We start from the raw sequence: 13,157 nt of genomic DNA on the forward strand, positions 1-13,157 counted from the left end.
ACAATATTGTAGAGGTGATGATTCTAAGTTTTAAATTGTGTGAGTTCCTGCTGTTTTCAAACCTCTTTCAGAGAGTTCTAATCACAAAAGCAAAAGAGTAAGTTTGGGGAGTTGATAGATCATTGATTTGACCTATTTTCACCCATGATTTATACCGTTTGGTGGAGGGAAGAAGGGGAGCTCACCAAGCTCGAGAGCTAAAAGGCGAGAAGAAGATAAAAGAGGAACTTGTACTCACGAGCTCTAAATCGCAAATACGTTTACGTATTTTGAATTTTTGATATCAAGAGAATTATTCTCTCTTCGACCACGGCCTCACGTCTCGAACACAATCAAGCCACCAAGCAGCTCTAAGTGTTCTCGAAGTTACCATCTCCAAATCTGAACGCTTCAAGACCAAGAGCACAAAGACTCCACGAAAAGAAGAGCACGAGCTCTTAGAGCCCATAAACGCCATTTATCTTTTCATTATTATGAAAGGAGGACGTAAAATGAAAAAAAAAATGAAAGAAGATACGTTGCTTTTTCCTGTCATGGTGTCGCCACATTTTGGAAAAACGGTGAGAGTCATTCTTTCTCTTGAGCATATGCGATCTAGTGCGATCAAATATAGATAGCTCGAGGTCTCATAATTTTTATTCGAGACAAGAACAGACGAACTCGACGTCTCATTCAAAGACCGATGAAATCGATGTCTCACTCGAGATGATTAAAAATTGGATCATATGAGACTTGAACCAGGGTTACTATCCGCTCAACCTCCATGAATGAGTGCTCGGAAGTTGGAGAACCACAACTACCAGCACCTGTCTCTCACCTTCCGGCGAAGAAGAGTTCTCAGTGCTCAACAGCAACCATTGCAGGATCTGATGAGAATAGCAGTGGTGTTTCCTTGTTGCTTCTTGTACTGTTGGGAATGCACCTGAAAAGACAAGAAAATTTTTATGTCAAAAAGTGGTTTAAAGAAGTAACCTAGACTAAATCTATAGGTGATCAAAGCTCCCCGGCAAATGCGCCAAATTTGATCTCACTCAAATTACCCTAAGGAGTAAATTACTCTCTCTCTCAAATAAGAGGTTCAATTGTAGTACTTAGGGATCGAATCCACAAGGAGCTAGAGAACCTAATAGATCTAATCAGAGTGATTAAGGTAGGTTGATTATGTTTAAATGTAAGTAACTGGTTGTGAGCAAGGTAGTTGCTCGATTGGTTTGATTGAGTTTTTGGCACTTAGATGAAATAGCTAGACTTAGGGTTTTATTCAGATAATCAGGATTATAATCCTACAGATGCTTAATAGTTGTATGCATGATAATATAGAGCTCAATCGCTTATGAACAAACCGATTGGCGTTTGCTTTCTTGGTCTGTGTATTGACCAGATATAAGTGTCGATCGATACACCTTTTGCACCGTCGATCGATTATTCTATAGGAATATCGATTGATGCGTTTTTAGCAAAGCTTTACCCGCGGGTTGAATAATGCTCACTAGGCTTATTAGATCAGCTTTCGTCTTACTCTAACAATCCTAGCTCAATTAGGACGGATTCAGGGTGAGATTCAAGTGTTAACTTGTGCCTACAACCTAGGTCAAGGTTCTAGCCAGTTAAACTAGAAACATACATTAATGAAAATCCTAATGATGAATATCACAACTTAGCAATCTATAGTTGAGGCTAATCCCTCATAACCTATTTGAACCCTAAATCTAACAGTGGAACTACTCAGACATAGCTAAGCAATTCGTAACAGCAATACGGTATAAAAACTGCATAGATATTAAATAGATAATAATGGAGTTCCAATCACAAATTAAAAACTGCATAGCTAAGCAACATATTTTCATGTTTTTGATTTGAGTTTGATGGTATACTAAAATAGGCGCTTGTGTGTTTAAATTTATATATAGTTTTTTTTTTAATTCAAAATAACCCAGAAATATATATATATTTTTTTAATTTTGCTGGCAATATTTTGTGTTTCATATATAGATTTCAATTTTTAAAGCTTGCTGATTATGGGGGCAGTTAAGAAAACCATAAGTAAATGAATGTAATACTAAAAGTTTAAGACTATAGCTAGGATTAGGCATGGGCGTTCAGGTTTTCGTTTGGATTTGAGTTAGGTGATTCAGGTTTCTAGTTTTCGGGTGGAGAAGTATAGAACCCGTTTCAGTAATTTATGAATTCAGGTCGGGTTCGGATTATTAAAGATCAGGTTTGGCTTCTTTTGGGTGTAACTGAAGCCCTCGACATGTGCAAAACCTGATATTTTTCAGAAAAATTCAACAGCCTAAAAAACCTGTAGTGGTTGTGAAATAACAAAGTTCTAAACCAAAAACAAACATCATAGCGGAAACAGAGTAACATGTTGTGCAATAACAAAGTACCAAACCAAAAACATCAACCAAACTTAAACAAAACATAGAGTCAAGTCTTCACCCGAAAACATCAACCAAAACACCAAGCAAACTTAAGAAACTCGAAAACCATCTGCGACACCAAAAACAGACAATTGTAAATGTTAGAACAGTAAACAGGCACAATAAATACAACAGACGATTACAATTTATAAGATGTCTTAGTTCTTACCATGAAACGAATCCATATTATCTTGATATTCGGGTTCGGGTTCGGGTTTCGAACTTGGTTACTATGCCCATGCCTAGCTAGGATATTTTATGATGATGTAATACAAATTTTTCTGAATATTTATATTATTAAATAAATATTATAATATACATTTTGGGAATATTTATTTAGGATGCAAAAATATTGAAACTTATTTTCAAGTTATGAATTTAATTTAGGATGACATTATCATCGATTTTGTGAATTTTTTGGTTACTCAGTAAAAATTATAATCTAGATTTACGTAATGATTCATCAAATATATCAAAACTGGCCGATATTTTTTTCTTAACTGAATGTAAACTAATATTCAATGTTTTTTAAAACATAGAAAAAATATGCTTCCTAAATGTACATTAGTTGATTAAAATGTCATGATGTAGAAACTGTAAATAAAATGTTAGTTGTTTTCTAAATAGAAAAATGTGAATGTTCTGGTTCATTATTGTTTTTTTTTACAATGAAAGACTCTTATATTACTTAAACTTGATGTAGCATGACCGGAATAGAACAACTAATAAAACAAAGATCTCTATGAAAACACTTCGCATTTCTAGCTATAGAATTAGAAATTTCATTTTGCGCTCTCGGGATATAAGAGATCTTGAAAGCCGGAAAGCATAGCTGGAGATTCTTTATTGCATTCAATTATGTTGCATAATTTTGTCATACATGAGACTCCTTTATCATTGCGATCAGATCCTAGTAGTTCGTCCCAGAGCTCTGACATGTCGAATGTTGGATCATGTTTTCCATAGCCTATCGCAGTGCTTCTAATTTTGTATGCAAAACAGCCTCTCGGCGTCTTAAATTCGCGCCCATATAAATTAAATTTTCTCCAAACTATCCATTCAAACTCATCCACATCCACAGAATTGAATGTAGAGGTCTAAGAGCTATCCACCTTACAATTGTTGCCCAAACTTACGACTTAAAGTTCCTCGTACTTAACCATTGTATCCAACAAATTAAGTACAGTTAGACTTGAGATGAAATAAAGACTTTAATATAAATCAAACATACTAATGTATGTATAATGTATTCAAGGTTTCGTGGGACAAAGACCCAATGTGTAGTTTTATTATAATCAGTTTATAGCTAGTAATAGATATGAAGATTTAATTTGTTGAAATTACGTGGAGATGCCCACGAGTTTATATGTTAATTTGTAGCTACCAATAAATTTTGGGTTTTTTTTCGATAGCTAATAATAACCATAGACACAATACATCTGAAGAATGTTCTTTTAAATTTTCCATCTAGAATAGATACAAAAAAATATTCATTTAAGTAATTGTGTACTGGATAGTCTTAAAACATCACAACTTCTATTATTTAAGTCATAACTTCTATTTTAATAGAATACAGATGATCCAATAATTTTGAAATACAACTATAAACTTCGATTATTTTCCCCGGTTTTCTCTGGGTTGTGGCTGGTTAATGGTATATATACTGGGACGGATGCAAATGGAAATGATAGGAGACCGAAAGTCAATGTGTACATGGTTCCCATCATCCTAGCTTTTCCGTAGTTATCAACATGTAGAACGGAGGGGACACTTATGTCTCTTTTTCTTTTGCTCTAAATGACGTCGAACTTATAAAATAGAATACAGATGATCCAATCATCTTCCTCCATTGTCTCCTCCACCATCTCCATTTTCTTCGCTTACTGCAACGCTTTGATTCTGTCTTCTTGTTTCTTTTGGAGTTTTTTTTTCTTGCAGTGTCGCAATATGTTCAATTTATATCCGGCTTATATAACCGTGTAAAAATATACATGTGATTTCAAAAATTTAAAATAAAATACCTATTGTTTACTTTTTGGCAAAAATATACCTAATTTTTGTTGATGTAGATGCTATGTCAGCAAATTTTGCTGACAAAGATGCCACGGTACAATATGTTTTTTAGAAAACTAAGTAGTTGTTTTTAAAAATATTTTTTAGAAAATTTAAACGTTTATAATTTTTATTATTTAGTCAAATTAACAAAACTTAATTAAATAATAAATTTAATCTTATATAAGAAAAATATTTGTTATAATGTTTTGATCTTATCACAATGTCGTCCTTATAAGAGTTATATTAATGTTGTAATGATTCAAGTTTAATGCTAATGGTGCAGTCGTATTACTCATGATTAATCTTGGTTATGTTGTTTACATTTAAAGAATTTAGATTAAAATTTCATAAATTATCAATCTCTTTAAAAAGGTTATTCGAATGATAACACAAACAAGCTAAAACATTTCTATACAAATACATAACCAAGATTAACATAAAAGTAACTGAAGATCAAAACATTATAACGATACAAGATATGAGCACGTTGCAACGCAACGGGTTTTTGTTTGATGTTTTAATTTAATAAAAACCATAAAATAATAAATCATTTTATTATGGTATTATGATTGTTTTTTGCATATGTTGCTTGAAAATTATTTTATAATGAAAATGTTTTCACACATAAATTCAAGTTAATATTTGTATTTTATAATCATGGTGCATAGATGAGTTGTTATAAACTTTATACTAAGGATTACAGAAAATACTATACATAAACATTTAAACTGAACACAATCCGAAATAAGAAATGAAAAAGTAAAAAGAAATGAAAGTTAAATACACCAATCGAATCAATGACAACATTATACATGTTCTTATGTACTCATTTATTGTTTTATTAAATAATTATTTAAAATTACATTTTGCTAGGATTTAAAAAAGGAAAACATTCTATTTTATAAATCTCCTTTTTATTTAAAATTAAAAAAATATTAAATACTCATTTATAATTTTGTTTAAGATTTTAGAAAAGGAAAATTACTGTCATATAACCTATTACTATTATTTTCTCTTTATAATTTCATTAAAAAAATATTTCAATCAATTAACTATTTTTAGTTATTAATAAATATTTTTAAAATTTCTATTTTCACAATTCGTATCAATGCTAATTTTACACTTCTTTTGTTAATTAATAACATTTAGTATCATGTTCATTATCAAACACTCTCTTAAAAATAATATCAAATAAATTTTTACAATTCTTTTTTGGTTAGGACTAAAAATATTATACGAATTTATTTTGTTTAGAATTTCTTTTTATAAAAAAAATAAAACAACTATCAAATATTCTTTTACAATTTTGTAGGATTTTAGAAAAGGAAATTAATATTACATAATCTTTTACTATTCTATTTTGTCTAAGATTTAAAAAAAAAATTAAAAGTTTCATTTTTCAAAATTCGATTTTTTTCAATAGCATTAATAGTTATACAATTTTTTGTTGTAAATTGAATAATTGTTACTATCATGTTTATCATTAAATTTTTGAAGTAAAAATTACTATTAAATACAATTTTACAATTGTCTCAAGGCACGATTAAAAAAAACAATTCTTAATTGGTTAAGATTAGAAAAAACTTTTCTTTTAGAAATCTCATTATCTAAGATTTTAGGAAAAGAAGAAGTTATTTTTACATCATGGAAGTTTTTATTGACACATTCACAATCTAATTTTTTAATTGACACATACACAAAAAAAAATTCTCTCTAAACGAAGGCGATGGCGATGGCGATTATCTAGGGTTTGATGCAGTTACGGGATTGGGATCCGGGGATCTTTGGATTAACAGGGGGTCGTCGTGATCTCTATCACTATGATATGAGTGGGGCGATGGGGACTATCGATGGAGAATGGTGTCTGGTGGCAGTACACGAGGATTACATTGGAAATCATGGGACAAAGTATGTGTCAGTAAGGAAGATGGGGGACTAGGTTTCAAGGATATCACTGATTTCAATGCAGATATGCTTGGTAAGCAGCTGTGGAGGCTAATAGAAAAGCCGAACACTTTATTTTCTCGAGTTTCAAGGGTAGGTATTATAGGAATGCCTCACCTTTGGAACCGATTCGATCATACTCTCCGTCCTATGGCTGGAGGAGTATTGTATCTGCTAGATCTCTGGTAAGCAAAGGACTAATCAAAAGGGTGGGGACAGGATCTTCTATATCTGTATGGAATGATCCTTGGATCCCAACCACTCGCCCGAGACCAGCCAATAAAAATCAACATAATTTGTACCCCGACCTCACAGTGGATTCTCTTATTGATTCCACTACGCGACAATGGAATTCGCAGGTTATTCGGACTTTGGTAGACCCACAGGATGCGAAAATCATAGAGAGTATACCGCTGAGCAGAACCCAGATGGTAGATAGGGAAGGATGGCATTTTACAAATAATGGGAAATTTACGCTTAAATCAGGTTATCAAGTAGAGAGGATTTACCCGGATAGGGAAAAATTACCAGAATTAATTGGACCTACGGTTAATATGTTAAAGGCTTTTTGTTGGAAAATAAGATGCCCACCAAAAATAAAACATTTCCTTTGGCAATTGGTTTCAGGGTGTGTCGCGGTTAAGAAGAATTTACAGGCGCGAGGGATCCAAGGAGATATATGTTGTGCACGATGTGGAGCGGATGAGGAGTCAATTAACCATGTGTTTTTTGAGTGTCCTCCAGCAATTCAGGTTTGGGCGCTATCAAAGATACCAACAAATCCATCTATTTTCCCGATAAATTCCTTATTTACAAATATGGATCACCTTTTCTGGAGAGTTGCTCCACCGATGGAGGATCATCACTTTGCTTGGATATTGTGGTACATTTGGAAAGGAAGAAATAATAAGGTTTTTAGTAATCTGGAGATAGACCCTAGAGACACTCTTAAGCTGGCGGAAACGAAATCCATACTATGGGCAAAGGCACAGATTTTGAAGGACCAAACGGTGGGTACACAGGTTCAAGCATCTTTGCCGCCAATTTCTGGACGATGGTGTTTTACAGATGGTTCGTGGAAAGAGGGGGATAGGCTCTCTGGTCAGGGCTGGTTCAGTACTTTAGAAGGTTTTGAAGGTTTAATGGGAGCAAGGAATGTAAGGGCTTCTTTAACTCCCTTGCACGCAGAGATGGAGGCGCTTCTATGGGCTATGGAATGTATGAGGAATCTACGTCAATACCAGGTTACGTTTGCAACGGATTGTTCTCAATTGGTGAAGATGGTTTCGGAACCAGAAGAGTGGCCAGCTTTTGCAAGTTATCTGGAAGATATCAAGACTTTGAAAGAAAGTTTCACAAGATCAGAGATTATACATGTACCAAGAACGCAAAATACAAAGGCGGATAACCTAGCACGCAGTGTCAGGAAACAAACGTCTTTCGTCGTTCACATGGATCAACATCTCCCGGCTTGGTTTACAGAGTCTATTTGAGTCTGTAATGTTGGTGACAAAAAAAAAAAAAAAAAATTGACAGATACACAATCATATCAGGTGAAATGTTTGAAGTTAATTTTGGTTTATATTTTTTAACATAAAATTATTAAAAAGTAAAGTTAGTTAATTATAAGAAAAATAAGATTACTTTTACATTTTTATTTTATTTAGACTTTTAAAAAGGAAATTAATTATTTTATTTTTAATAAAAAATTCTGTTTAATTATCTATATATTTTGTCTTATACATATAAACACATATTTATCATATGCACACATACTCATGTACGTCAGTAACATAAAAATTAAAAGTTATGCTAGCATCATAAGATGTAATAAAGATAATAGACCGCTGAAATGTATCAAGAAATTAAAAGAAAATACTCAGATAATACTTTTCATGTAAATACTATTGTGTTTTGTAAAAATAATATGTGGAACCTTAAACCTAAATATAAATGTGAAATATTTGTAGCTATTTTTTCTCATAAGTTTTTTAACATATAATTATCTATTAAAAAGGAAAGTTATGTACTTATAAGAAAATAATAAGAGTACTTTTACAATTTTCTTTTAATTAAGTTTTAAAAAAAGTAATATTATTTATTTTAAAGTTATTTTTTCATGTTAATAATGTATTGTACTTGTAAGATTTTACCATTCTTTTTTGTTTAACATTTTTTCTTAAAAGTTAATGTTTATATTTTATAATTCTCTATCTTTAGTATATTTTAAAACGAACATTATAATGAAAAAAAAAAAATTAATAATAATAATAATAATAAGACTCTTAAATAATATTTATAATTAATTTTTAAGAGAATTTTATTATTATTATTTTAGTATATATATTTTTGATTGTTATATAGTTGAACATATATCACAATATAACTACCATGTGTCACAATCATGTTAATTAGATATTTTGAAAAACCAAGCTCAATATAATCTTTTATAATTATTTTTTCGTTAAAAGCTTAGAAAAGAAAATTTATATTAAGTAAATTGTTTTCAAATCTATTTTCTAGGATTTTGAAAAAGGAAAATTTCTAAAAATATTACTACTAAATATTTTTAAAAATCAATTTTACTATTAAATAAATTTTAAAAGTAGCCTTTTTAAAATTTGTTTTTATTATCTTATTATCTATATTTTTAATATTTTATATATTTTAACACATGTCACAATATTAGAAAGGAAATTATTATCAAATAATCTTTTGCAATTATCTTTTGATTAGGATTTTAAAAAAGGAAAATTATTATTAAATAATATATTTAATAAGATTTTTTAATAAAATTTATTTTTGTTGATATCTTAGTATATATATTTTTAATTATGAGATAGATTAACACATATGACAATCTTAAATATATAATTGCTATGTGTCGTGATCATGTTAATTAGGAATTTGAAGAACAAAGTTTTATATAATAAGATATCTATTATATAAGTTTAAAATTCTATTATTTAATTAACTTTTGTTAATTTTACTAAATAATAAAAATTTACAAATGTTTAAATTTTCTAAAAAATATTTTTATAAAATAACTATTTTGATTTATTTTAGTTTTTAAGAAAATATCCTACAATGGCATTCATCTACGTCATCAAAATTAGATGATGTGTCAGCTGATGTGGCGACTAATGTATGATTTTGCCAAAAAAAAAAGTAAACAAAAAGTATGTTACTTAAAAATTTTGAAAGTACTTATATGTTTTTGCGCGGTTATATAAGCTAGGTATCAATTGAACATATAGCGATATGTTAAGTAAGAATTCGTTTTCCCGAAGTTGTACATCAAACTATTTTGTTTTCTTAATCCTTAAACTTACTAGCTATTTGTTAGAGTTTCTTGTAAAGAATATGTGCAACAATCAAGGAAACTTACGGTTATAAATGTGCAGTTTAATTGGTATCCGATATGAGAATGAATCTTTGAGATTACATCTCCGTTGGAGAGAGATAACTACCAGTGATAGGCAAAATATATAGACTTCAAATGTTAAAATATATTTCTGTTTAATAAGCGTCTGAAACACTACAGAGAGCCTAGTGAAATTTTCTATTGGAACAGTTCAAGAATTTGCAGGAATTAAAGATGGCCTTGCGATTAAGATGGCTTCTTAGCGACCATCTACTTTGCTTCCATAACATTGGTTAGATAGTCCAGAGATTGCACATTCAGGCAATAGGACATACTAGAGAAACCACCAACACTCCTTTCAAATCAAACCGAACCGAACCTGAGCCAACAATAGCTGCGTACTCTCTCGACAAGTCAACTGTATAAAAAGAAGTTTGTACTTTTGGCTGGTACAGTTCACCCATGCAATTCTTGAAGAAAGTCTTGATGGAGTCTCTTATGAGTCCCCTTTTTTAGGAATGGTGGTGGTCATTGTTCTAGCTATTGCTAAAAGGTGCGAGTGTGTGAGTAGATAAAAAAAGTTGTTTCGCGTGTATTGTTCACCGAACAAGTTATGGGGATTGTCGGACTAAATAAGAACTTTGAATCAAAATGACTAAAATAATACAAGTCTCAGCGGGCAGCAATGACTAAATTGATTTCAACTCCACGAGATTTCCAGACGCAGCCATTTGCAAATGATTCATATGAAATTATCCAAAAGTAAATGATAAAATAATTCCAGTGTTACACACAAAAGCCTTAGGTTTCCATTGGAGCCACGTCTTGGTCACCTGTACCATCACCACCCTCTTCTGCGGGTGCAGCAGGTTCGGCCTCACCTTCTCCTTCCTCTTCATCTGCAACTTTCTCAAACGTATCGATCACATTCTGTATCGTTTCCTGGTCCAAGAAGTGGAATGGTTCACCAACACCTAGAACAGATACGGTGCACAGAGAACTCTTGAGTGTTTCTCCCTGCAGTGTCTCCCTAACAGCCAAAATCGCATCTTTGATCAGATCTTCTCTTGAGGAATCCGCAAAGCTCTCAAACCTGCGTTCCAGGTAGGTCTTTGCAGCTTGAGAACGGGACCCGATAGCAAAAGCTTGATACTCGAAGTAGTTTCCGCTGGGGCAGTTGTAGTAAAGGTGGGCTCCAGACTCATCCAGTCCACCTACCAACAAACCCACGCCATAGGGTCGTTTCCATGATCTTTGGGTGCAGACCTGCGAACAAAAGAAAACAAAAATATTACTTCTTTTTTTTGAAGCCTTAGTAAAGATGAAGATAACGATACCAAAGTAACTTGATATGAACCACTGTAGCAAAATATCTCATAAAAGATGAGAAAACCAACTGATAAAAATATGAGAATGAGGAATATAAGACCCATGTAGCAGACGCTTAAAGGCAACAACCTTCTTCTCTGTCTCATCTGGGGTCGAAGCCTACAAATTTGCATACTTTTTTACTGGGAAGTGGGAAACAGGCTGATAAGCTGTTATTACCAGTTACAAAGAAACTATTACCTAAGCCAACTGCACCAAGAAGCTATAAGATACCCAAAGAACAAAACAGAAACCAATTCAGTTTGCTTCTAAAGGTCCCAATTTACCTTTTCAATTACTAAACATAGAAGCAAACAAGACCAATAAAAATAAATAAAAATAAGAGAGATTCTCTCACCTCTTCAACTGATATGTAGCAAAACAAAAATCATTTATATGCAGTTCTGAACAAAACAGCTCATACAAGTTAAGTGAAATGTATGTAGCACATAAGAATAGGCAAGTTGTAGAACAACATCAAGCTGGAGTAGTGACTCAGCTGTGACTAACCTGAGCCTTATCAGCAAGATGAACAACGAGACGACCAACGGGAAGTGGAGACTCATATGTGAAGGAGTGATTGATAGCTTCCGATCTCATATAACGGGAGAGAACACGTCCATCCGCAGTGAGTCCAGCGATTGCGACGCCTATGTGGTCATCCACTTTGAAGATCTTCTTCTGATGCGACGAGAGCTCAGATTGGGCTTTGTTGACGCACGCCAGGACTACATGGGAGCGAGATCTGAGTCCAATTGCGGCTGAGCCTTGCTTCACTGCTTCCATGGCGTATTCTACTTGGAACAGACGACCTGTTGGGCTCCATGTCGTCACGTCTGTGTCGTACTGATTCCTGAACATCTTCTTCTTCTTCTTCTTCTTCGTCAGAAGCTTTTCTTTTCCTTCAAGCCATGGTTCTTCTTTCTCTTTGATGGAACTGAACAAATGGGCCTTATATTACTTGAATGGGCTTATACGTTATGTTGGGCTTTAGTATTGGCGTCACGCTGTGATTTAAGGATATTGCCTAAACCAGATAATAACCTACTAGAATCGGTTACTTATGAAACTTTATCAAACCAAGGGAAATTTTAAAATAACAACTTTTGAATATCCCCATATATATTAAATGAAAAGTCAATTTAGTGATTTTTGGTGATGTATCGCTCATAGGTAAAGTTTCAAGAAATTTTTATAATTTGATTTAATTTTTATTTATTTAGTTTAGATCTAAAAATTTAAGGTAAATCTAAAATCATTTAACATCACTTGCCATATAATCTAAAGAATATTACAAATAAAAATTTATGAAAACTAATTCTCGAAATTATAGAAAGATTAATAATGTTTTATTTATTACTTTTAATATTCATAAACTATAAAATATAATGAACGAAAATTTATATAAGATAATTATAATAGTTTTATACTCTACTTGATGAACTGTATTTGAATATAATTGTATAATAAATACTTTAAATATTACAAAATCCAAAAATGTTTATTAATATTATTTTTAAATTATTTATCGTTATTTAAAGAATAAATTTATCAGAATTTTAAAATAATTTATAAAATGTTATAAATTATTTATAAAAAATATAAACCTACTATATATTGATTGAGAAGTCACATAAGTGATTTTTTATTATGTGTCGATCATAAATGAACTCTTCAAATTGTTATAATTTGATTGGCCGATGATTTTTAATTTTATTTATTATAATAATATCTAAAAGGAAAGGATAATTCAATTACCACTTTCTAAAATAATATACATAATTTTAGAAATAATTATTTATGGTAACTAATTGTTGAGACTATGAAAGAGTAATAATGTGATCAATTTTTATATATATTTATAAATTACATAAAATAAGAAACAAAAATGTTTATTTGAATTGATATAATGATTTTATTCGTATAGAAAACTTTATATTTGTATATAAAGTATCATAATAACTATTAATGTCTAATAAATTTCATGCATGCTTTATAAATCA

At 31.4% G+C, this 13,157-nt stretch overlaps 1 protein-coding gene across 1 annotated transcript; it reads right to left on the reverse strand.

Annotated features, from left to right (window-relative positions):
* Positions 1-10,406: 10,406 nt before the first annotated feature.
* On the reverse strand, positions 10,407-12,092 carry LOC106430432 (proteasome subunit alpha type-1-A). Its single transcript, XM_013871220.3, has 2 exons — positions 11,665-12,092; positions 10,407-11,052 (listed from the first exon to the last, which is right to left on the reverse strand). Exons 1-2 carry the CDS (start codon positions 12,013-12,015, stop codon positions 10,588-10,590), a joined length of 816 nt encoding a protein of 271 aa, XP_013726674.1. The 5' UTR covers positions 12,016-12,092; the 3' UTR covers positions 10,407-10,587.
* Between the last annotated feature and the right edge of the window lie 1,065 nt (positions 12,093-13,157).

This window comes from Brassica napus, chromosome A2, assembly GCF_020379485.1.
Source record: "Brassica napus cultivar Da-Ae chromosome A2, Da-Ae, whole genome shotgun sequence".
Classification (NCBI taxonomy): domain Eukaryota; kingdom Viridiplantae; phylum Streptophyta; class Magnoliopsida; order Brassicales; family Brassicaceae; genus Brassica; species Brassica napus.

Bases quoted from the DNA above. Each gene is read 5' to 3' on its own strand.
- LOC106430432 (XM_013871220.3), bottom strand. From the start codon at position 12,015: ATGTTCAGGAATCAGTACGACACAGACGTGACGACATGGAGCCCAACA. The intron at 11,053-11,664 runs GTTAGTCACAGC...TTTTGTTCGCAG, and splicing joins ATCTTGCTGATAAGGCTCAG to GTCTGCACCCAAAGATCATG.